Source organism: Aristolochia californica, unplaced genomic scaffold, assembly GCF_029961685.1.
Source record: "Aristolochia californica isolate CCGP_79_NKW_82.1479 unplaced genomic scaffold, dmAriCali1.0.hap1 SCAF_12, whole genome shotgun sequence".
NCBI classification, from domain to species: domain Eukaryota; kingdom Viridiplantae; phylum Streptophyta; class Magnoliopsida; order Piperales; family Aristolochiaceae; genus Aristolochia; species Aristolochia californica.
The window spans coordinates 17,843,694-17,866,550 of NW_027181793.1; the positions used below are offsets into that span (position 1 = coordinate 17,843,694).

The 22,857-nt window shown below is 39.1% G+C and overlaps 1 protein-coding gene across 1 annotated transcript; it reads right to left on the reverse strand.

Annotated features, from left to right (window-relative positions):
* Positions 1 to 1,977: 1,977 nt before the first annotated feature.
* Positions 1,978 to 22,088, reverse strand: LOC137945924 (poly(A)-specific ribonuclease PARN). Its single transcript, XM_068792025.1, has 7 exons — positions 21,655 to 22,088; positions 21,088 to 21,218; positions 20,638 to 20,954; positions 20,222 to 20,335; positions 19,874 to 20,000; positions 19,513 to 19,783; positions 1,978 to 2,863 (listed from the first exon to the last, which is right to left on the reverse strand). The coding sequence occupies exons 1-7, from the start codon at positions 22,023 to 22,025 to the stop codon at positions 2,047 to 2,049; spliced, it is 2,148 nt and encodes a 715-aa protein (XP_068648126.1). The 5' UTR covers positions 22,026 to 22,088; the 3' UTR covers positions 1,978 to 2,046.
* Positions 22,089 to 22,857: the final 769 nt, after the last annotated feature.

The following is a 22,857-nucleotide window of genomic DNA, read 5'->3' on the forward strand; positions in this document are numbered from 1 at the left end:
AAAGAGCAATTGATTGATATTTAAAATTTTAATTGATGAGAATTATTTTTTACAAAAAATTACTTTTTTACATATGTGAAATATATATATATATATATATATATAAGAGTACCTCACAAATGTATTTTAAAAGAATAAAAAGTAGAGAGAAGATTGGTATTCAATGGAAGAGCTAATCTCTTCTTAAAACTAAGCATGCTAGTTTATCCCTAAACAATTCCATTGTCTGTTCCAATTATCACATTCTCTACTTGTACACTTGATGTCACATCACAGTACCCATGCAAAGTCTTCCATTGATGAGCTGCATTAGTACCTAAAGGTAGTTAAGTCCTTTCTTTCTTGTGGAGGAAAGTCTTTTTCAAAGATTTTATATCAATTTCTATACCAAACTGAGATAGTTACCCTTCAGAAGTCTCTAATAATAGAGAGGGTAAGGTACCTATGCTTTATTCTTTTGAAGGGACAAAGATAAAACGAGTTGTTAAAAGAGCATGTGTTCCTCTTCATATCGAAAGAACATAAAACAGGGAAGATCACACCAAATCAAGGTAACCCTGCTTCATTAGGAACTTGTACGAGCTTGTTGCAAACCATTCCTAGTAGTAGAAAAAGAGGTGAGAAGAGGACATAGACAATCTCTCCCTGTTTATCCTCCTACGAGAAGATGTAAGACGCTGTAGTATAGATGTCCCTCCCTCTCCTACGGCACAACTTTCTCTGTAACAAAGGAGAAGCAAAGACGGTGCTTCATCCCTCCACTAGAAAAAGAGGGTTCAAGAGGAGATGGACAATCTCTCCCTGTTCATCCTCCTATGCTATAATATAGATGCCCTCCCTCTCCTACTGCACAGCTTTCTCTGAAACAAAGGAGAAGCAAAGATGATGCTTCGTCCCTCCACTAGAAAAAGGGGAGACATGAGGAGATGGGACAATCTCTCCCTGTTCATCCTCCTACTACGAGAAGACGTGAGACACTATAATATAGATTCCCTCCCTCTCCTACTGCACAGTTTTCTCTATAACAAAGAAGAAGAAAAGACGGTGCTTCGTCCCTCCACTAGAAATAGAGGAGACAAGAGGAGATGGACAATCTCTCCCTGTTCATCCTCCTACGAGAAGACGTAAGACGCTGTAATATAGATGTTCTCCCTCTCCTACTGCACAGCTTTCTCTGAAACGATGGAGAAGCAAAGACAGTGCTTCGTCCCTCCACTAGAAAAAGAGGGGACAAGAGGACATGGACAATCTCTCCCTGTTCATCCTCCGACTACGATAAAACGTGAGACACTGTAATATAGATGTCCTCCCTCTCCTACTGCACAACTTTCTCTGTAACAAAGGAGAAGCAAAGACGATGCTTCGTTCCTCCACTAGAAAAAGAGGAGACAAGAGGACATGGACAATCTCTCCCTGTTCTTCCTCCTACTACGAGAAGACGTAAGACGCTGTAATATAGATGCCCTCCCTCTCCTACTGCACAACTTTCTCTGAAACAGAGGAGAAGCAAAGACGATGCTTCGTCCCTCCCTCCACTATCCTGCTATCTGCAAGAAAGAGTTAGAATAAAGCATTTACTAAAAGGAGCTCTAGTGGTATTCAAATCTAGTAGGCTTCACAAAGATTAATTTGGACTTCTTGCAGCAGCTAAGTTCCCCAGATACTCAGTCAGAATTCCCAGATATGTACCAGAACCTGTTAATTCACAGCCTCTCAAGAAAGTTAAAATTACCATCCTACTTCTTAAATTTCTTAGCACTCCCGGTTTCATCTTTTTTTCAAAGTAAAAAAATTAAAAATCACAAAACCACGGCTAATTTCATTCCTTTTCAAAAAAGTAATTTGCAGCATCTCAATTCTTTAATTTTAATGAGGCTAAGAATAACTATGACACTTTTCGATTGGAGCAGGGAACAAAAAAACGTCTGGTGGTTTTAGCACGCCCACGTTATGACTCCTATATTTTCAGTACAAAGATTAAAAAAACTTGCAATGCGAAAAAATATATAACTCAATAACAACAACAAAGAAAAAATTAATGAATTCTTACATAGTTTTCGTCCGTTTGCTTCGCAGAGATTCAGCTGCATACAAAGCATCCAAGATCTGGTCACAAGACAAATGGTTGTGCCCTTCCTTTAAAGCATTGACTTTCTGTTCTGTAACACTTTTGCTCAGACCAGGAATATTGTCCGTTCCTTGGTTTTTTGTCACTTTCCGTGGTTCTTGTTTCGCCGTCCATCGAAAACCCACAGCTTCAGCCTGCTCTGCAAACAAGATTTTAGAGATAGGAGAACTGCACAACTGTTTATATGCCTCGTAATCAGCAGCTTGAGTTTTGCCATTTTCCAGTAATTTTGCAAGAGGATGCAACACTACTAGAGGATCATTCTGTTCTGTCTCTAATGTATGCTTGAGAAGAAGAAAATCAGACACAAATTCCTCCTTGCTGAATTGAACGAATGCAGCAGTCTCATCCAAGAAGTAGATGGATGTGACTGAACCAAGCCCAAACACTTTAGTTAAGCAATCCTTCAGCTCTGACCCCTTAAGTTTCACTGAGAAACCCCATATTAGGACAATATTTGAAAATATGATTGGTGGGTATTTTCTTTTGGAATTTTGAGGATTCAATTCTGGAAGTATGCTGCAGGTACTTAGGTTGATAGTGGTCCCATTGTTCCAGTCAAGGTACAGAAGATTCAAGTAGCTTTGGAGTCTTACGTCTTTCACAAAATCTGTAGATGATGAATTTAGTTTGAAATCGAAGCCTAAACGACTGCAAACTTCAGCAAAAACACAGCCAGTCATAAAAGCATCGTATCCAGCTTCATGCTTAGCTCCTGAATTCCAGCTAGACGCCCTGCAGAAAAAGTATCATAAACAATTAGCAGACTGGCACAATTGCAGAATCAGACTTATGGTCCAAAAATTAGGTTCGTTTCTCTGTCAGACACAAGTTGCATCAGATCTATGAGAAACCAAGTAATTATTAGAATTAAAATTCTTAGGCAAAACTCAAATAGACTCTGTGTCACGCAGCTAGATCGAACAAGAAAAGCTAGTTCCTCGGCGCGCAGTCGAAAAGTAAGCTAGTCAGCCTCTCTTTTAAGAAGAAACTAAGCCAAAAATAAAGAGATATAACCTTTCACAGAAATGGGAAACTCTAAGCACGAATTTGAAGATGTTACAAGTGATTTATAAAGTCTTATTTATAGGCTAAATAGGGATAAACCCCCTTATCCCTTATTCAAACTCTATCCAATGAGAAATTGCCACCTAAGCAAGGCAAATTTCAAATTCAAATGCAAACAAGGCATAATCTCACATACCTAAAATCCCTCAAAAATCTAATCCAAATCTGTCTAGATAAGCCCTCAATTTCAAATTTCGAATTTTGAACCCATCAGCCATCCAGCAGCCACAACCCACTACAGGCTGCTGCTTGTGCCCAAGGGCCAGCCTTGGCTGCAAGTGCGCGCCTGCGTATCACTCGGGTAATCGGATTCAACGTTCAAGATTTTGTTGAAATCATTTCATCTTCAAGAGTCCATTCTTTCCCATAAACTTTTAATCTTCATTCATTTCATACCTCCATCTGAACTTCATTTAGTCTTTGATATTTTCAGGTTTATCTGTGTTAAGCGCATACCACCATTGGTTTTGATTTCCAAGTAGTCATGAACTCCTCTATCTTTTCAGGTTATCTTTGTCCACCTTTAACAAGGTTTCTTTTTCACCTGACCAATAGCTTACGACCTGTCCAAAGGCCTAATTCTTCAAAATGGTTAGCTCTATTGGCAATTAATTCAAGAAATAAGATTCAGTTGAATGTCGTGGATCTTACACTGTAATTTTGAGATAATATTAAATATTCACAACAATTGCATCTGGAAATAAATGAGAATCGTTATAGTTAGGAGAAGAAAAGTGGAAAGGAGGTTGCTCTTCCAAGATGTAAATCATGTCCAACTTCCATGGGAGTTTCAACTAGTCTAGCTCCCAGTAGTCCATATTCTTGTAGCATATCAGTAATATACTTCCTCTTCGTTAGAACAACCCCGGCCTTGCTTCTAGTGAGCATATCAATAATATACTCTCTTGTGCATATGAGGATTCTAGTGAGATCCACATCTCCTTTGTGGTCTCGCAATTCATAATCTTATTCCTCAGTTTGGAATCCACATTGTTTATTAACCAGGTCATAACTTGAGAGTCTTCTGCCTCCCAATCATCATTCAAAGGTACAACTGGCCATCTCTGATAAACCTTGACTCTCGCTTGGCCTTCAAATGGATTCTCACATATTTGGCCCAACTTAAATAGTTTGAGCTATTCAACTTTTTTTATGTAATTGAAATAGTATCCTTCCAATCAGAGTTACCCACTTCTCTTAAGGGAGAGGTGTAAACTTCACTAGTATCAGCCATTAGAGTATGATACGGACTAAACCAACTTTAGTTTCACCTTCAAAAGGCTTGCGCAAGTGTCAAATATGTGGGTCCCACTTTGAATTTCTAGGGTTTGGGCAAAGTGAGTATGCACACACCAAAACAAGGGCAAATAACAATCAGCAATGCAAAAAATCCAAGAATCATCCAAATCCAGCTTCAATTAGGGCTGACATCAGCAAAACAAAAGACGACACAAGCACATGGTCACAACCTTGATTGCTCATACAGGGATGGAGGCTTACCTTAGCCAAGAAATTCATCAAGAGGCAAAGGTTGTAGATAGAACTGCTCAAGCAGTAGAGACAAGTAGGAGACAAAAAATCAAATTTTTACTAACCAGTCAACACAGAATTGAAAAAACTCACCTATCTTAGATGTCACACCTTTCAAAGAGAAGATCTAATTGAATGAAGGACCCTCCAACCAGGATCTATCGCTCTGATACCATGAAAAAAGTAAAACTTGAAGAAAAGAGGGAATAAATTGAGAGAGAGAGACAGAGACAGAGACAGAGAGGAATAAAAACTCTTGAATTGAATCTTTTTGGGGGTCATGCATTTTCCTAAATAAGCGGGGTTAAATGCAAATTACAAAATTGCCCCTCTTCACTTAAGTGTACTTAATCCCTTATGTCTCCCACTACACTTACTAAAATTGCATAAAATTTAGACCAATGACATACGTAAAATGACCAAAGTGCCCTTTATAGGAATTTCAACAAAATCACTTTCTCAGATTTCTCCATAATACATTTCCAAAGGGCCTTGGAGGGTGGGTCAAGAAAAAGAAGGAAACTCAAGAAAGTGGAAGAGAGAGAAGCAATGTTGCAGGCATGAAGCCAATAGCGTGATGGTTCCACATCTCTCATAGATGTCAATTGAGGAGGTCCTTTGCTAGTTATCCTTCTAAAGTTGGTTCCAAGGCCCATCCCAAAATGACTAGCCAACTTAGGAAACCTCTTTCCCAACTAATAAACTCAAGATCTCTATACTCACTAATGCATGTGGGACTATTCCTTAACAAACCTTTTGCACAAAAATTCTCATAAAAGGAGAGTAGGGCTTTAATATTTGAAACTTGATCAATGGAGCCCATACAATAGCATATTGTGTGATCTACTAGTTTGAGGACAGGAAAACTTATGGAGGTGAATCTCTTTGAACAGCAAACTGTTCCACTAGTCAGAGAAACTATTTACAAAAACCTCAAAAATGATGTTAAGTATGAGGAAAGAAAGTCACCCTGTCATAAACCTCAAGAGCTTTGTTAGATTCTAGGATTCCACCAATCTTTAGGTTTTTTCTTAAGGTTGTGCATAGAAGAAGAAGAAAGATTAAGTGGAGAAGAGAAGAGAAAGAAAGAGATGAAAAAGAACAAAGAAAAAGGCTAAACAAGAGGAGGTGAGTTGAGAAGGAAAAAGTTGTTAGGGCACGTCCCCCTTCTCCCTTATATGATTTATTTATAAACTCTACTAACTAAACAATTACAAGTCTAACCTTTACATAAGTGGAAAGAAGGGCAACCATCAAGCTCAAAAATATAAGAACAATTACAATTTATTCTTTCATAGTTTTTTTCTCTTCCACCGCTCCCCCTCAAGCTGGTGCATATACAACATAGACACCCAACTTTGAACAAATAAACTAAAGCGGTCAAGCTCAATTGCTTTAGTAAGGACATCAACAAGTTGGTTTTTGGAAAAACATGTCCGAGGCATATAATTCCAGCTTACAATTTCTCCTATGAAATGACAAATAATCTCAATATGCTTTGTTTTGTTATGGAAGATTGGATTTGAAGCAGTTTGAATAACTACTTGATTGTCACAATAAAGTTTCATTGAGTTATTTTTATAAAATCCTAGTTCAGAGACGAGTGACTTTACCCATAGCATTTCACTCATGGAGTGAGCTATGTGGCTCTATATTCTGTCTTTGCGCTAGACAGAGTAACTATATTTTGTTTCTTGCTTCTCCAAGTTACTAAATTACCTTCGACCAAAACACAGTAGCCCAAGGTGGATTTCCTATCATTTAGAAAACCAGCCCAATCAGCATTTGCAAATCCTTCAATATTAATGTGTCATGGTGAAGACTTTGTCTAGGAGATTTTTTCAAATACCAAAGTATTCTTTCCAAAGCTTGCCACTGAGAAACTTGTGGCCTTTATTGACTAATAATATTTACAATAAAAGAAGTGTCAAGTCTGGTTACAATAAGGTCAATTAACTTGCTTACAAATCTTTGGGATTTTCCAACAGTTACACCTTCACCTGAGCCAGCACATAACTTCACATTAATGTCAACTAGAGTATCTACAAGCTGACAACCAAGCATACATATGTCTCTTTGAGTAAGTGCACCTCGAGGATAAAATAATTTCATACCTGGATTGTAGCACTTCAATTCCAAGAAAATATTTCAGTAACTCCAAATCTCTTGTCTGAAATTCTCTACACAAGCCATCTTTCACTTTTTGAATCCCATCTGGATTGCTTCCTATTAAACTAATGTCATCTTCATACACAGCCATGAGTATGACCCCTTTATTAGTACACTTCATGAAAACAAAATGATCCACAACACACCTAGTAAAACCAAATCAAAGCACCACCTTGTTAAATTTATCAAACCATACACTAGGTGATTGTTTCAACTCATAAAAGATTTTTTTCAATTTACAAACTAACTCCCTCTTTACCGCAAAACCAAGTGGTTGATCCATATAAACTTCTTCTTGAAGCTCTTGAAAGACCACTTGAAATTAGTAGCAAGAGACATAAGGATTCTTATTGAATTCACTTTACCAATGGAGAGAAAGTTCCCTCATAATCAATAGCATTTTGTGTAACCTTGGGTGACCAATCGGGCTTTCAACTGTGCAACGCTACCATCAGCACTATGTTCAACCATGAAGACTCACTTACATCCCATAATTATTTTGCGTGCAGAAACATGGACCAAGTCCTTCGATTTCCATATAAAGCATTTCTTTTTCCACAGCCATTTTCCAACCTGGATACATAAGAGCCTCTTGATATGACTAAGGAATGGATACAGAGGAAGGAGCTTCAAGAAAAGAACCACAACTAAAGGATAGACGATTAGATGACATATGATGGGCAATTGGGTCTAGTGTAAATGACTAGGTCCTTACAAATAGCAATAGGTCTGGTGTCAAAGTGTAGAGTTGGAAGTAATAAGAGAGGAAGATGGAATACTAATCTCAAAAGGATCTACAGATTCTACAAGAGGGTGATCAACCAGCGGAGTAGAAATCTCTGGAGAAGTAATGAAAGGTAGTGAACTTGTAACATCTTGTGGAGAATCATCTTGTGCCACAATAGGTTTAGGCATACATGTAAAAGAAGGAAAACCGGGGGAAACCATAATTAGAAAAATAAAATGGTTGGCTTTCAATAAATGTAATATCTACTAACACAAATTACCTTTTAAGATGTGGATTATAGCAGATATATTCTTTTTTAGCTCAAAAGTAACCCAATAAGATGCATTTAAAGGCCCATGGAGCAAACTTATTCTTGTGAGGAGACATGATATGTACAAAACAAATGCACTCAAACACTTTAGGAGGAAGAGGAAAAGATGGTTCATTTGAGAAAAGTACTGAATAGGAGGCAACATTATGAAGAACAGTGGTAGACGATTAATAAGGCAACATGCAGTAAGAATAGCTTGTTGCCAATAAAATTGGGGTATATTCATACAATGTAACAACATAGTGCAACTTCAAGAAGTTGTCTACACTTTCTCTCAGTCACAACATTTTGTTGTGGTGAATAAACAAAGGATACTTGACGGACTATGCCACTCTTACTTCAAAATGACTAAAATTCAAAAGACATATTCTTTAACATTGTCAAATTTGGAAACTTTAAGCTTGTAATTAAACTGAGTGAGAACAATACCAAAAATGATTAGAAAATGGACAATACTTCAGAGTGATCTCTCATTGAAAATAACCATGTAAATCTAGTACAATCATCCACAAATATCATAAAATATTTTGAATATGTAAAATTTGGAACTTGTAACGGTCCCCAAACATCAAAGTGAACTAAAGCAAAAAGAGTAGTGCTAACACTTCTAGAATGAGCAAGAAAATATGTCCAATTTAATGTAGGAACTACAGATTGTAAAGAAGATAAAGACGGGTGCCATTGGAGAGCCTCTTATTGTGGTAATGCTATAGCAATAGTAGTTGTGATATCTAGAAAATAACGATTTCCTTGCTCATGGCACTCACTAATCACCTGCTTGGGCAATAAAACCGAAAATACAATGCATAGGATATAAAATTATACAAAAATTAAACTGTTTAGTCAACTACCTTAAAAACATAAGGCTCAAGGAAATTTTTGGAAGAGATAAGACATTAGAAAGATGTAAGGAAGATGTGGGAGAAAAGAACCACTTTCCTTGTAACTTAGTTTAGGAACTATCAGCTATAGAGACATTAGAGGAGCATGGTAACAAGGATGACAAAAAAAAAATGTTACCAGTCAAGTGCATAGAGACTTTTGAGTCAATAATCCAAGGTGTGGAAATGGTTTTAGAAAGTAATGGAAGCATACCTATAATGAATATGGCAACACTAGTAGGAGAAGTGGTAGTTAAATTTAGCATATTCTTGATCTTATGGAGGACTTTGAAATTCTCATCTATGAGCACTTGGTTACCTTTAAGAAGGTTCAATAACCCCCTCAATCTGACTAGTTGCAATAGCAACTTAATTTGCATAAGCCCTATTTGGATTGCCATGCATCTCCCAACATGTTTCAACAAGATGATTAAATGCCCCATAGTAACTAATACTCGAGTCTTAACTATCTGCCCTTTGGAATAAGGTACCACTTGTCCTTCCTCCATGTCCTCGGCCTTTAAAATTTTTCCCCTACCTTGGTTGTTGTTGGCTTTTCCTCTTCCTATGAGTGTACATAATAGATGTCTCTTTTAGTAAAGTTGGAATTTCAAAGTCTTTAACTGGTATGCAAAGCATTGTAGCCAAACTCATCAAAGGAAGGTAAAGCAGTAGACCTGCAAACTTATGTCTTGGCAGCTTCAAGATAAGGCTTCAAATTTGCTAGGCAAATTGCACCAACAAGTGTTTCTCTCTATTTCTCTAGCATAGCAACATCTGTGGAGTAAGGTTGAGTTAATTTCCATTCTTACATATCCTAGATCCGGTAATCATTTAGCAGATATACAAGCTAAACAGGGCGTTTCCCTCCAATAGCTTGTTGTGGAGGAAGACCACCTTAACTAGGTATTGTATTCTCTCCTTTTTGCAATATATATTCACACTTTTCTTTCAAAAAAAAATTCCACAAGTCCTCTAAAAAGAGAAAAATATTCATGTAAGTTTTCCCTCTACTTGGTGTTATACATAGCTAGAAAGAGATCATTTTTTTTAAATGATGCTGATTTTTATTAAGACAAAAGCTCAAAAGAGCAAATTAAAAAGGAGGGAAGTCTTCCCAAACAATGAGAGATTGCTGGGAAGATCCGAATTTTGCCAATTTATCAGCCAAAGAATTGGCTGATCTAGGAATGAGATTCCAATTACAATGGATAGATGATACAATGTTAGCAATACAATCTGTAATAAGCTAGTGTCGCCAAGGGGGGGAGTTGTCTTTGGAACACAGAAAGAGATCATATAACTTCTGCAAACTATCAAAACTTGATTATAGTTCAGCACAAGTGTCCCAAATAATTTTTGTTGTCTCCTGATGGACTACATTGTTTGCAACATGCTCTTCCACACTGCTAATGAGCCAATTAATAACCAATGTATCCTCCTTTAGCCATTTCTTATATAACACATCTTCCTCTCGATCAATTGGAGGAGGCTTAATCAAGTGATTTGAGAAGTCTATAGTAATTAAAAAATCGATTGGCTGACTATGACTAGCTTAGATAATTTGACAATCCCTTAATTGGAATTGTCGTAATTTTCAACAAATCACCTTTGTCAAACATATATGCATGATTGTCCTTGGCCACTGGATAAAGAAAGCAAAAAAACTCCCTTGTAGTAAAATCAAGTTTGTAGGTAAAATAGTTTCAACCCAGAAGAAGGTGTGAAAAGGAACTCAAAAAGACCTGAGAGGAGTGTTAAGTTGTGGAGCCTAATTAACGCCTTACGTTGAGTCGGTACGCCAGATCCACAATATATTGACTGCTATTTCATTAAGGAACAATATATTGACTGCTATTTCATTAAGGATAGTTTAGGAATTTCACACCAGTTGCCCTAATTTTCTCTTTATATTTGGGGGCACCGTTGTTAGGGTTTTATCACCTGAAGAAAGATCATTTGTTGCCACTGAGAGAGGTTAGAGAAAAACACGTGTGTGGGATTTCCCTTGTAAACTATTTCATCCTCATAGTAGATTACTATAGCGGAGGAAGACAGGACGTAATCTCACCTTAAGGCAAACCTGTATAAATCTTCTTGTTTTTCGTGCTTGTTTTTTCTTTATTCTGCGATTATTATTATTGCTCTCATTAGTTTTGAATTAGGGCGTCTAATTCCTAACAAGGAGGAGACAAGTTGCATGAAAAAACTAAAAGGACATAAGTGAACAAGACTCATGCACGTCAAATCTTCCCATGCAGGTGTCATGCAAATACTAGAAGAGGCAAGTGTAAAAAGAACTCATGCAAGGCAAGCTCAAATAGGAAACTTTTACTAATAAAAAAAGTTTTAGCAGCGACTAACTCTCATTCAGGCCAGCAATATGCAAACGCTCAAATCGAAGTCAGAGCAAAGGAATTTCGGAAATCCACTGGAGTTTGGAAAAAAAATTGTTCCCTTAAGCAAGAAACTCGATAACTCTTAAAGAACTGAACCTGCAACTTGCCTTAAAAATCAAACAAAAACTTTCAATGAGAATTACCGAGAAACTTCATGGAGATGCAAAGTAATTGAGCTATGTTGTTGCATTTCCCAAATACACAACCAGCACGAGGGATCTGGAAAGACGGATATGGAAACGTCCGACATCGAGGATCAACAGCGACAAGAGGATAGGGGAAAACCGCCGGCGACGGAGGAAGATGGACCTTGGTGCACGGTGAAGGGAAGATTTGCAACTCGAAAAAGGAGCAGTAGAAGAGGCAAAGCATCATGGGTTCACGGCGACACGGAAATCTCGATGAAGCAGATTTCGAGCCAGGCAGTTCGAATAATGATAAGGAACGGGCAACGAAGATCTTATATCTCTATCCCACCTGCAGCAATCTCGGATTTTGCCCGCATTTTCGAAGATGGAGACTTCGGGAATGCTCCGAGATTTCGTGAAATCCGTATCGATGAAATTTCATTTACCGTCTCTGTATTCCGGAAGAAAGGCATCAGAGAGCTAAAACTTCTTCAGAGGAGAGGACTCAAAGTTATGGCGCGAGTGTACTTACCGGAATCTCTCGGCGACTGTCACTATTGGAAAGAGCAGCGAAGTTCGATACTAGCACTCGGCGAGAAAATGTTTAAGACTCCTGAGACGAGGAAGGACACGATTAATTTACCTCCCCGAAATGATCTTCAACATTCCCCCCCCCCCCCCCCCCTTCAAATGTCCATTTCGAAAAACAAACTTCCTAAATCCTCTTTCTCTGTAGCACCTGAAAACCCCCAACAAAAAATCCCCCAAATCCCCCAAACTCCTGATAAGCTCCCGGTCATAAATCTACCCCCAGATCTTTTCGAAAAAGGAAAACAGAAACTAAGCACAAGCCTCATCGTGGAATCCCCCTCGGTGAGATGGAATAGTCTCAGACTTGCTCTCTGGTTCGGCGAAATTTTCTCTCTTCAACCAAAAATTGCGTGGATGGCACCCGGGAAGTGGCTGGTTACTATGAAATCGAGAGAGGAAACGGAAGAAATTTTGGGGAATAAGAAATGGCTACAAGAAGAGGAACTATTCGCGGCGGAATGGGAAACAACTCCGGTAGGACAGGTTCTCGGCCAATGGATTTCAATCCGTGGCCTACCTATCGAACTATGGACGGAGGAGGTACTCAGTAAAATTTTCACTTCTTTCGGAAAGAGAATACAATGGTCGGAATCCACGGCGGATGGCTCCAAACTGGACGTTGCAATGGCTTTCGTCAACCCCAAATGTCACTGGAGAGAGACAAGATACCAAAAACTTAGCTTCGGGGAAGATTTTGTATGGCTAGAAATGTCTTTCAGGGAGATTGGTGTACTGCGGCCACCGGAAGGTCGCCGGACGCGAAAGAGAAGCACTACGCCGGAGACTCCTGCCAGCGGGACTGTGGGACGAGAGGGGATTTTTTCGAGAAGCGTGTTGATCCCGGAAAAAGAGGTACGTCTGTCAACTAAAATAAATTTGATCTCTGATTCAAATTCTGAAAAAGGAGATGCTGCAGTCGAGGCGTATAAAGGTATTTCGAAATCCCAGAGAACTACCGAGGGTAGCATGTCTGGGCTCTCTTCCGTGTTGCCCCTCCCAGCACTCAACAAACTACACATGGTATCCGATGAGCAATGCACCCATTCCCTCCCCACTTTATTTCAAAATTTAAATCAAAACAAGGAAAAGGGTGTGCGAAGTACAAATCCTTTCTCGAAAACCGTGTCTCTTCAAAATCAAAAAATAAAAGGTGAGCGTATCCCGGAAAATGAGCTTGGCTCCGAAATCGAGTCTGAGTTTGCACGTCTCTCGGATAATACTGGTCTTTCAACTTACTCAAATTCCAAAAATACCCTCTCCCCTATCTCAGCGTCATTCTTTTCATCCAAACCCAAGTTTACCACTCCTCCCGAGACCACAGAAAGGACAAAACAAAAAGAGAAAATAATTTTGAACCTCGAGCCAAGAGCCTCTCATATGCGTCAGCCCGAGGAACCAGTAATCGAATCGGGTTCTGATGATTCAATTTCAAAATTAGGAGAAAGGCAGGAATCCGCCTTCCCCCCCCGACTTCTGTCTCTCTCGGGGAACGGAATGAACATTCTCAAGGGGCTACTCTAAGTCTTCTTCAAGGATCTGACACGCAGAGAAAAGATAGATTGGTGATTTTTGCAGAATTATCAAACACTCAAGTGAAGACTGATCAAGCAGAATACCCAGGCCAAGGAAAACTACCTATCATGGCTCCAAGCTCTCCCCCTCTACGGAATACTTTCCAGGAAAGTAGAGGAAATTTGGAAACTAATTTATCTCAGAGAGAAGCTACTAGCCCCGTGGTAAAAAAGAATGTAGAATCGGCTCCTTCTCCCACGGACAGAGCTGAGAGTATTGTAAAGGAACTTCGCATGGAGAAAAAAAAATATGACGAAGAGACATGGAAAAATATGATGGAATTGGCACGCTTAATGGGTGTGATGTATCATGAACAGCTGAATGGGGACATTACGGCGTTGGGAGTTCAAGGCCAGGGTAGCAAATGATCTTGCTGTCTTGGAATGTCAGAGGGATTGGCTCTACCCGGAAGCGCGGTACGATATCAAGTTACCTATCTCAATTTAAGCCTTCTATTGTCATATTCCAAGAAACAAAGTGTCAAGAGATGACAGACAATATTGCCAAGGAACTTTGGGCGTGCCCCTCAATCAAGTGGGCATTGGTGAATGCAATTGGCCACTCCGGAGGTATCTTTGTTGCATGGGACACGACTAAGTTTGACTCTCTTAATATCATGGAAGGTCGTTTTTCTTTGGGTATTCAGTTCAGAGATATCTCCAATAACATAATTTGGTGTGTGGGTGGAGTTTACGGTCCAACTAGTTACAGGGACCGTAGCCTACTCTGGGAGGAGCTTAGTATGCTTCTGGAGAATTGGAATTCCCCATGGCTCCTTGCTGGGGATTTCAATGCCATCAGATACTGTCATGAGAAGAGCCCCCCGGCTACTCGCACTACAGCCTCTATGCGAGGCTTCTCAGACTTCATTGGGGGGAATGGTTTGGATGAGATTCCCTTATCCGGTAAGAATTACACATGGACAAACAGTCAACAGCAACCCGTATTATCTAAATTGGATAGATTCTTGGCATGTAACTACTGGCTGCAGATGTTTGGAAATGTTACTGGAAGAGTTCTGAACAAGGTAGGCTCAGATCACTGGCCTATCTTGTTGACATCAGTGTTTGAAAAATGGGGGCCTTCGCCTTTCCGGTTTGAAAATTCTTGGTTAATGGAGGAAAATTTTGAGTCTCTTATTGATGGTTGGTGGGATGAGGATCCAAGTCTTGGCAGAAGGGAGTGGGCATTCCCCCTAAAACTGCGCTTCATTAAAGGAAAAATTGAGGAGTGGGCCACTAGTCGTCATACCTCTTTGATTGCCGAGAAAGCTTCCCTCATATCTCAGATTGCGGCTCTGGACGTGGTGGAGGAACAAAGGTACTTAACTTCTGATGAATTTTCGCTTCGAGTCTCTCTCAATTTTAAGCTCAGCACGATTCTGCACCAAGAGAAAGTTCGATGGAAGCAAAGAGATTCAAATGGCTAAAAGAAGGAGATGCAAATACCAATTTTTTTCATGCCGTCGCTTCGGCAAAAAGGAGGTCCAATCGAATTACCTCATTATGCATTAATAATGAGGTAACGTCGTGTCGGATCTCAATAACTAACGAGCTGGTTAAGTTTTTTACAGAACTATACTCGGAGGAGTGTACCAGCAGGCCGAAGCTTACACACATTTGTTTTTCTCGCATCTCCCCAGCAGCGGCAGCACTAATTGAATCTCCTTTTTCTTCGGCTGAAATTGAGAGGGTGGTCCTGGGCATGGAGAGTGACAGGGCACCTGGCCCAGATGGTTTTAATGGAGACTTTCTGAAAAAGTTTTGGGCTCGGCTGAGAAGATATAAGTGCTATGATCCACGACTTCTTCAGAAACGGCATCACATACCACAACATTGGAGCGTCATTTATCACATTGGTGCCGAAAAAAGCAAGTGTTGAAAAACCTGAGGATTTTCGCCCCATCAGTCTGGTTACGAGTGCATATAAAATCATTGCAAGAATATTAGCACATCATTTAAAGGCAGTGTTGCCCATCGTCATTCACAGAGGTCAAGGCGTTTTCCTAAAGGGGAGAGATTCTGGATTCCACAATGGCTGCACACGAGCTTATGGATCATTTCAAGTGTAATCAGGACCCAAGAATCGCCCTAAAGCTTGATCTCGAAAAAGCTTTTGATAGAGTAAATTGGATCCTGCTTGATGAAATAATGGAAAAAATGGGATTTAGTGAAAGATGGCAATTTTGGATTCGGAATTGTGTGGGTTCAGCATCATATTCCCTTCTACTCAATGGCTCGGTATGTGGGTACTTTAAAGGAACCAGGGGTATTCGACAAGGGGACCCTCTTTCCCCGCTCCTATTCAACATAATAGCAGAATTCCTGTCCGCTATGTTCTATTCAGCGGTCGACCTTGGATGGCTACCTCCAACAAGTCCGCACCGGGCTTTTAATATTCCGATCCTTCAGTACGCAAATGATACTATTATTTTTGGAGTCGGAGATATGCACAGTGTTAGGAGGATAAAGGCAGTGTTGGGTCTTTTTGAAATAGCAACTGGGCAGAAAGTTAATTGGGGGAAAACATCTCTCATAGGATTTAATGTGGACCAGGAGAACCTTGCAGAGATGGCAAGTTCATTTGGTTGCTCTACTACTACACTACCTGCCAAATATCTTGGTCTCCCTCTCTTTCATGGGCGACTTTCTAAGAATTTATGGAACCCGGTGCTGGAAAAAATTGAAGCTCGTTTAGCAACTTGGAAGGGGCAGCTCCTCAGCAAAGCAGGTAGATTGATACTCCTCAAGTCATGTATTGCTGGCATACCAAACTATGCGCTATCCTTTATGCCCTGCCCGTCATCGGTATGCAAAACCATGGATAAATTGAAAAGAAGATTCCTTTGGAGAGGTTCGAGTGATTCCTTTAAATATCACCTGGTTAGATGGGATGAAGTTTGTTTGCCTAAGAAATTAGGTGGACTTGGTATTCGAAAATCAAAAGAACTGAACAAAGCCTTGCTTCTTAAGTGGATATGGAAGTTTAACACAAATTCATCAAACCTTTGGAAGGATATGGTTCGTACCAAGTTGGGTTGGAATTCTTTATGGTGGATGTCAGGGGGAAATCGGAGAAGGCTATCATCAATTTGGAGATCTCTTCATTTACTTCTTCCAGATTTCTCCTCAGCTTGTAGATTTTTTGTGGGTAACGGCAGGTCCCTTAAATTTTGGGACGATTGGTGGACAGGACAGGAACCTTTGAGAAACTCTTTTAGCAGTATATTTCTTATCTCCACTCAAAGGGAGATAACAGTGGCAGATGCTTTCGAGGGAGGTGTTTTGAGTCTCCATCCCAGAAAGGGTCTTTCTGATGTAGAAGCAATGGAAGCAAGCCGCTTACTGGATTCTTTGAATCATGTCAGGATGAGGCCTTCTAATGCAGACAAGCTCATATGGTAGCCTGACAAAAGCGGTAAATTCTCAGTTGCATCTGCATACAGACACATTAATGGTTGGGACTCAACGCAGAGGGAGCTTGATATTTATTTTGTGTGGCGGCTTTGTTGCCCTCCAAAATAAGATCCTTACAGTGGATGTGCTTCGAAGAAGGGGTCACCCCTCAATAGACTTGCTATGTCCTCTTTGTAACATTGAAGAAGAATCCGCCAGCCATACCCTGTTATTATGCCCGTATTCTTGGAAGGTTTGGTCCTCTATCTTTTGCAATTTCGACTTGCAAATATGTATCTCTGCAGATCTGTTCAGTTTTAGCAAGTCAATCTATGGTTATCCCCTTCCTGGGCTCGGTAAAATGATGCTATCGGCATGTGCCAGTTTTGTGCCATGGGGGATTTGGAATGAACGGAATAGGAGGAGGTTCGAGGCTAATTTGAATCTGAGAAAAATGTAGCGGACAAAGTGATGGGCCAAATATCCACCGGGCTCTTGACAAAAAAACCTTTCAGTTCTTTTAAGGGCACTTCTATTCGTGAAAACTGGAGCAATCTAGCAAGGATGCATTTGGGGACCAAGACTCAAGTTATGAAAGAGTGGGCGCCCCCAGATGTTGGATACTTAAAGTTGAATTTTGATGGTTCTTCTCTCGGTAATCCGGGGATAGCAGGTTTTGGAGGTGTGATTTCAGACTCATTTGGCAACCAGTGGTTTTCTTATACGGGTCCATTAGGCATCTCCGACTCAACGTCAGCAGAGCTTCATGGTCTTCTCAACGGGCTCCGGATCTTCAAAGATAAATGTAGTGGCCCAATTCACATTAAAGGGGATTCCAAGGTAGTCATTGGATGGGGCCGTGGCACTTCTTTGCCGCCATGGAGGCATTGGGAAATTTTCCAGGAGATTTTAGAGATTGCCTCCCTATTTTCTTGTATTTGGTCTCACACTCCGAGATCTGCAAATTCGGCAGCAGATGTGCTTGCCAAACAGGGAGCATCTCTTCAACATCTTGTTGTTACGGATATGCTCCCTATCTCTTTGTAATTTTTTGTTTTTTAATGGATTACATCTTTATCAAAAAAAAAAAAAAAACAACCAGCACGCAATTAACCAAAGAAAAAAAGGGAAAAACTCTGTTGTTTATGTGGTTAAGAGAACCTAGAAATAAAAGACAGACTTTCAATTTTCAACAACAGAAGACATGCACAAGGACTGATTGTTCAACAAGTAGGTAAGCAATTCCTATCCCAGCAGTAAGAAACTTTTCCTTTTGTTCACAATCTCAAGAGTAAAAAAAAATGAAGAAGAAAAAAAGGAGGAACCAGAAATTTGTCTTGAATTCAAAAGATCCCTGCTTGTTGAATAGCAACCTGACTTGACTAAAATACATTCACACCTTTTTTCTCAAAAAAAAAAAAAAACTAGCTCGACTCAAGTATGTATGAGCAGTAAAAGCAAAGAATTTTAGAACCCGTACTCTGATACCTTGTTAAATTCTAGGATTCCATTAATCTTTAGTTTCTCTTAAGGTTGTGAAGAAGAAGAAGAAGGAAGAAAGATTAAAAGGAGAAGAGAAAGAGATGAAAAAGAAGTGAGAAGAAGGCTAAACAAGAGGAGGTGAGTTGAGAAAGAAAGAAGTGGTTAGGGCACGTCTCCTTCTCCCTCATACGATTTATTTATGAACTTCACTAATTAAACAACTACAGGTTTACTCTTTACGTAAGTGGAAAGAAGGACAACCAGGAAGCTCAAAAATATGAGAACAACTTCAACTTACTCTTTCATAGTTTTTATTCTTCCAACAACTTTGTAAAGAAACACCAACTGGAGCCATTCATTAAGAAGTGGCCATAGATGCAGCCACAGATTCATTTTCTCCATTAATCTCCAAATTTCATTTTTGAAACATAAAGCCTTAGACAGACCAGATAACTCTATTAAATGATTTTGCCATGTTGAACTTAAGGATGAGACCAGCACTCCTGCTCCCATTAAAGGAATGAAGCTGCTCAAGAGCAATAAAAGCAGAAAAACATGCTTTGCTTAAAAGAGAAAGGTGATTTGGCCAACGCTGGTCAGTGAAGTCTTTTTAAGCTGACTAACAAGGACTTCAACCACTAGGCTGTAGATCTAGCTTACATGGCTCAAGTCCATGTAAGTTTAAAGTCCCCATTTTCCAAGTTAGCTATTACATGGAGACCCAATGGCTAGAATTTTTTTTATTTTTTATTTTTTGTACTCTACATAAGTTTTTCCCCTTCTGTCACAATAAGATGTCTATGTCTTATTTTTATAGTTCAGCTGCTAAAATGATGAATAGAAATAATGGTGTAACTATAAATATTGTGACGAATGCAGCAACCTTTAAATAACAGCAGAGAGAGAGAGATGATATTCAGCTATTGTGAACATCCAGTTTGTAACTATTCCACATTTCTGTGTGACTTCTAAGTAAACCCCCCAGAGGAGACAATTGAAAAATTAAGCAGTGCCCAAAGAGTAAGGACTGCAGAAAAGAGATCAAACCATTTTAAAAAAATGCAAAGAAAACCAACATAAAAATAAAAATAAATAAAAAAAGGAAGCTAACCTTGTTTCCTCTGCCTCAATTTCAACTTTCACATGTGAACCGCAAGCCAAATCAGTATTCACGGATGTGAAAGCTATGTGAGGGCATAAAAGAGCAAAAGCTGAAGATAGAGAGGTGCTTTTCTTCCTCATCAAATTCTGAATTACATGGTCACTCTTCAAAAGATGTTTGGTGTCAACTATGTAAGAGAAAATTTTATGAACAGATGATGCAAATTCTGCAATGGATGGAGGAAGAGGACCAAAAAATTTATTGTATATATGGGCCATATCTGCATCAAAGAAAAGAAGCACTTATGACAGATTCCCGTAAACAGACAGCTGGTACTGTCAAGTCTTTTAAAAGTATGAGAAAAGTTCACCTAAGAGGCAATTGTGACCAATGACCAATTTTTGTTCTGAAACAAGAAGGTCAATAACATGTCGAAAACCCACAGCAGCTTTTACCTTGGCTTCCACTTCCATTTGAAAATCCTTCTTAACCTCTTCCTGAGAAGAGAGGAAGTCAACATGCCTCCAACAAAATCAAAGAAAAAATAATGCATATCTTCCCCTCAGAAACATAAAGTCTTGCTTTTTTCTTTCATTTTTGAAGTTTTGAAAATAATGTAGCATAGAGTTCAATTGCTGAAGCTGCTGTTCATCTGTTTGGGACGAATTTCTACACTAGCAGGTAAACAAGTAATCAAACTTGACAGCCAGTTTCTTACCAAAAGCAAAGCCTTGTCATTCTCTGAGTCTGTATATACTACTATCCTCTGTCCAGAAGCATTCGTACTGGTCATACGGACATATGTGAGGTCTTTAAAATGTTTCCCAATTACCTGATATCTCTTCAGTTGTTAGCATTAAACTGGAAATGAAGGCATATTAAAGTTCAATAGTCCTCATACTTTAACAACAAGTAAGGAAAAACAATTGGTATCAGCACTCATATAATACATGAATTTGGGGTCTTTTTAGTTTGAAATGTTTTACCAGAACCATATGTTTCAAGTTAGCATCATACTAACACAAAAAGAAAAATATGTAATTGTCACATTGAACAGCAAGATAGTACGGTTTCATACAGTTAGATGTTAAAATACTCAGTTGGAAGAACAGTCAGAAGAGGAAAAGAATATACCAGCTGTATCAACCTCAGTTGATGAGACGTGAATCCATTCAGCATAACAGCAGGGCGTAGTTTGAAGAATGTAGTCAGGAATTGTGGTGTAGAACCATCATTAGTTCCAGCAAGCTGATCTCCATGGCAAGTGCTCCGTAATAAGCCATCAAGCCATTCTTGAAATTTGTTCTTCATCCGTTCAGTGAAAAGAAGATCAAAAGTACTCATTAATGGTATCTCTTCCACATCTTTCAATTTACTGCACTCAGCCTCGCATGCAGAAATAAGGATTTGGAGAGACTCAGCTTCTTGTGCTCTGGATAAATAAGAAATTCCTGTGGTTACCAAGATATTGTAAATTCTCAAAAATACATTACATTTCAAAATGAAAAGGTCAAAAAAGTAACAACTTTCAGATGGCGAAAGATCAGGCCCTGAGTAATATTGAGTAGTTTTACAAGACAAAACCTTCATGTACGCAAGCATTGAAATCAAACTGATATTTGGCCAAGAAGTCTATTGAAGTAGTCTGGCAGAGAAATTCGTGTGAAGGAACACCAACTGGAAGCTCTTTGCGGGGAAATATGTAGAAGTTGTATCTGCAAAGAAAAAAAAAGCTCCTGTGATGTTGAAAAAAGCTAAATGAAATGCTCCTTTCAACCATACAGAATCTAATACTTAAAAGTTCAAGTTGCTATAACCTACTAAAACCTATAGAATACTGAAGTTAATGAAATATACAAAGTCCAACCTGCACAAAGAGATTGGAGAGACTTTATCATTTTGAACTATTTGTAAGGAAAGATTTTGGCTAAGCAACAAGAGGGAATTAGAGGGATGTGCATCATTTTGAGTAAAAAATGAAACTCTCGAAGGCGAAGAGGACCAAAAATACGTCTCTTTTGAAAAAGAGTGACTTTTAGCTCCCAAATAATAGGCAAGCCGAAGACCACCTATCAGATATTAACACAAACAGAAGCGAAAGAAGCATCACTGGTCTTTACGAAGCACGGAAACAGAGTACAAGGAACTCACGGATGAGCGACAAAGGATTCCTTGGAGGCGTCCCACCGAAAGGGGCAAACACCAAACTGAACCACGGCGAATTTCTCGGCGGAGTCTTTCAGTTTGAGGTATCGAACGTCGAAGCGGTCGAAGTCGAAGGAATCACGCCACGGCGCGCTAGTGAGACCGGTCATTTCGAGATCAAGAGCCACGAAAGCCGCGTCGCGGACATGGTGTCTTAAGTCTTCGAGCGCCGAATAGAAGTTGGACTTGGTGACTTTGTTGATGGAGATTGTGGAGGTGGGTGCTGAAGAGAAGCGACGGAGGGAAGAAAAACGAATAGTTGCTAGGGTTAGGGTTAAGGCTTCCGAGAATGATCCCAACCGCCATGGATTCTTCATTATTCCTGCTTCATCTCCTTCCTACAACCATTTTCCCCCTAATCCCTACTGTAAGTGTAAAGGGTTTTAACGGGAGCATACGACCTTCCGAAGTACTGCTAGAGGTTTCATAGCCTACTGTTCTTCCATGAGATAATAGTTTAATTTATTGCACACTACTCTCTCGTTTTTGTAAGTTTTTTAAGGGCTCCAAAATTAGGAGAAACAAAATATAACCAGAGACAGAGTTTGATTTAAATATTTTAAACTCAAGCTCGAGCCGACCCCAGCCTCTAGTTTAAAATTGTTATCGAACTCCAGTTTAATACTTTTAACGAAGTTTCACCTACATTTAAAATTTTACATAAAATATATGTCAAATAAATTGTATATAAAATTATTTATATATTCTATATAAAATTATTCATAAAAAACTACATAATTATGGGTAAATTTTATTAAAAATAATTCATCTGTAAAAACTGGAACAGTTTTACATTTCCTCTCTCTGACAATTATTGACATTCAAAATTCCCAGGTCCATTATTCAACTTAAAAAAAACAAAGATTATTCATTTAGGCTTAATAAGGTACATAATGTTCTCATGTAAGAGAAACATATGTTTTTAATTATTTTTAATTAATATACTTTAATTAAATTATAGTTTTACAATTATTTAATTTAATTAACTTAATTAAATTATTCGGTCCTTGGTGAACCAGGTCTTACTGGAGCATCGAAGGATAATTTTTTTGTGCAAAGAGAGGAAAAGAAACGGGGAAGAACGAAAAAAACCAAAACCCTGAAACTCTAGAAACCTTTCCTTGTGATTTTTTTAAAATATTTTCTTAT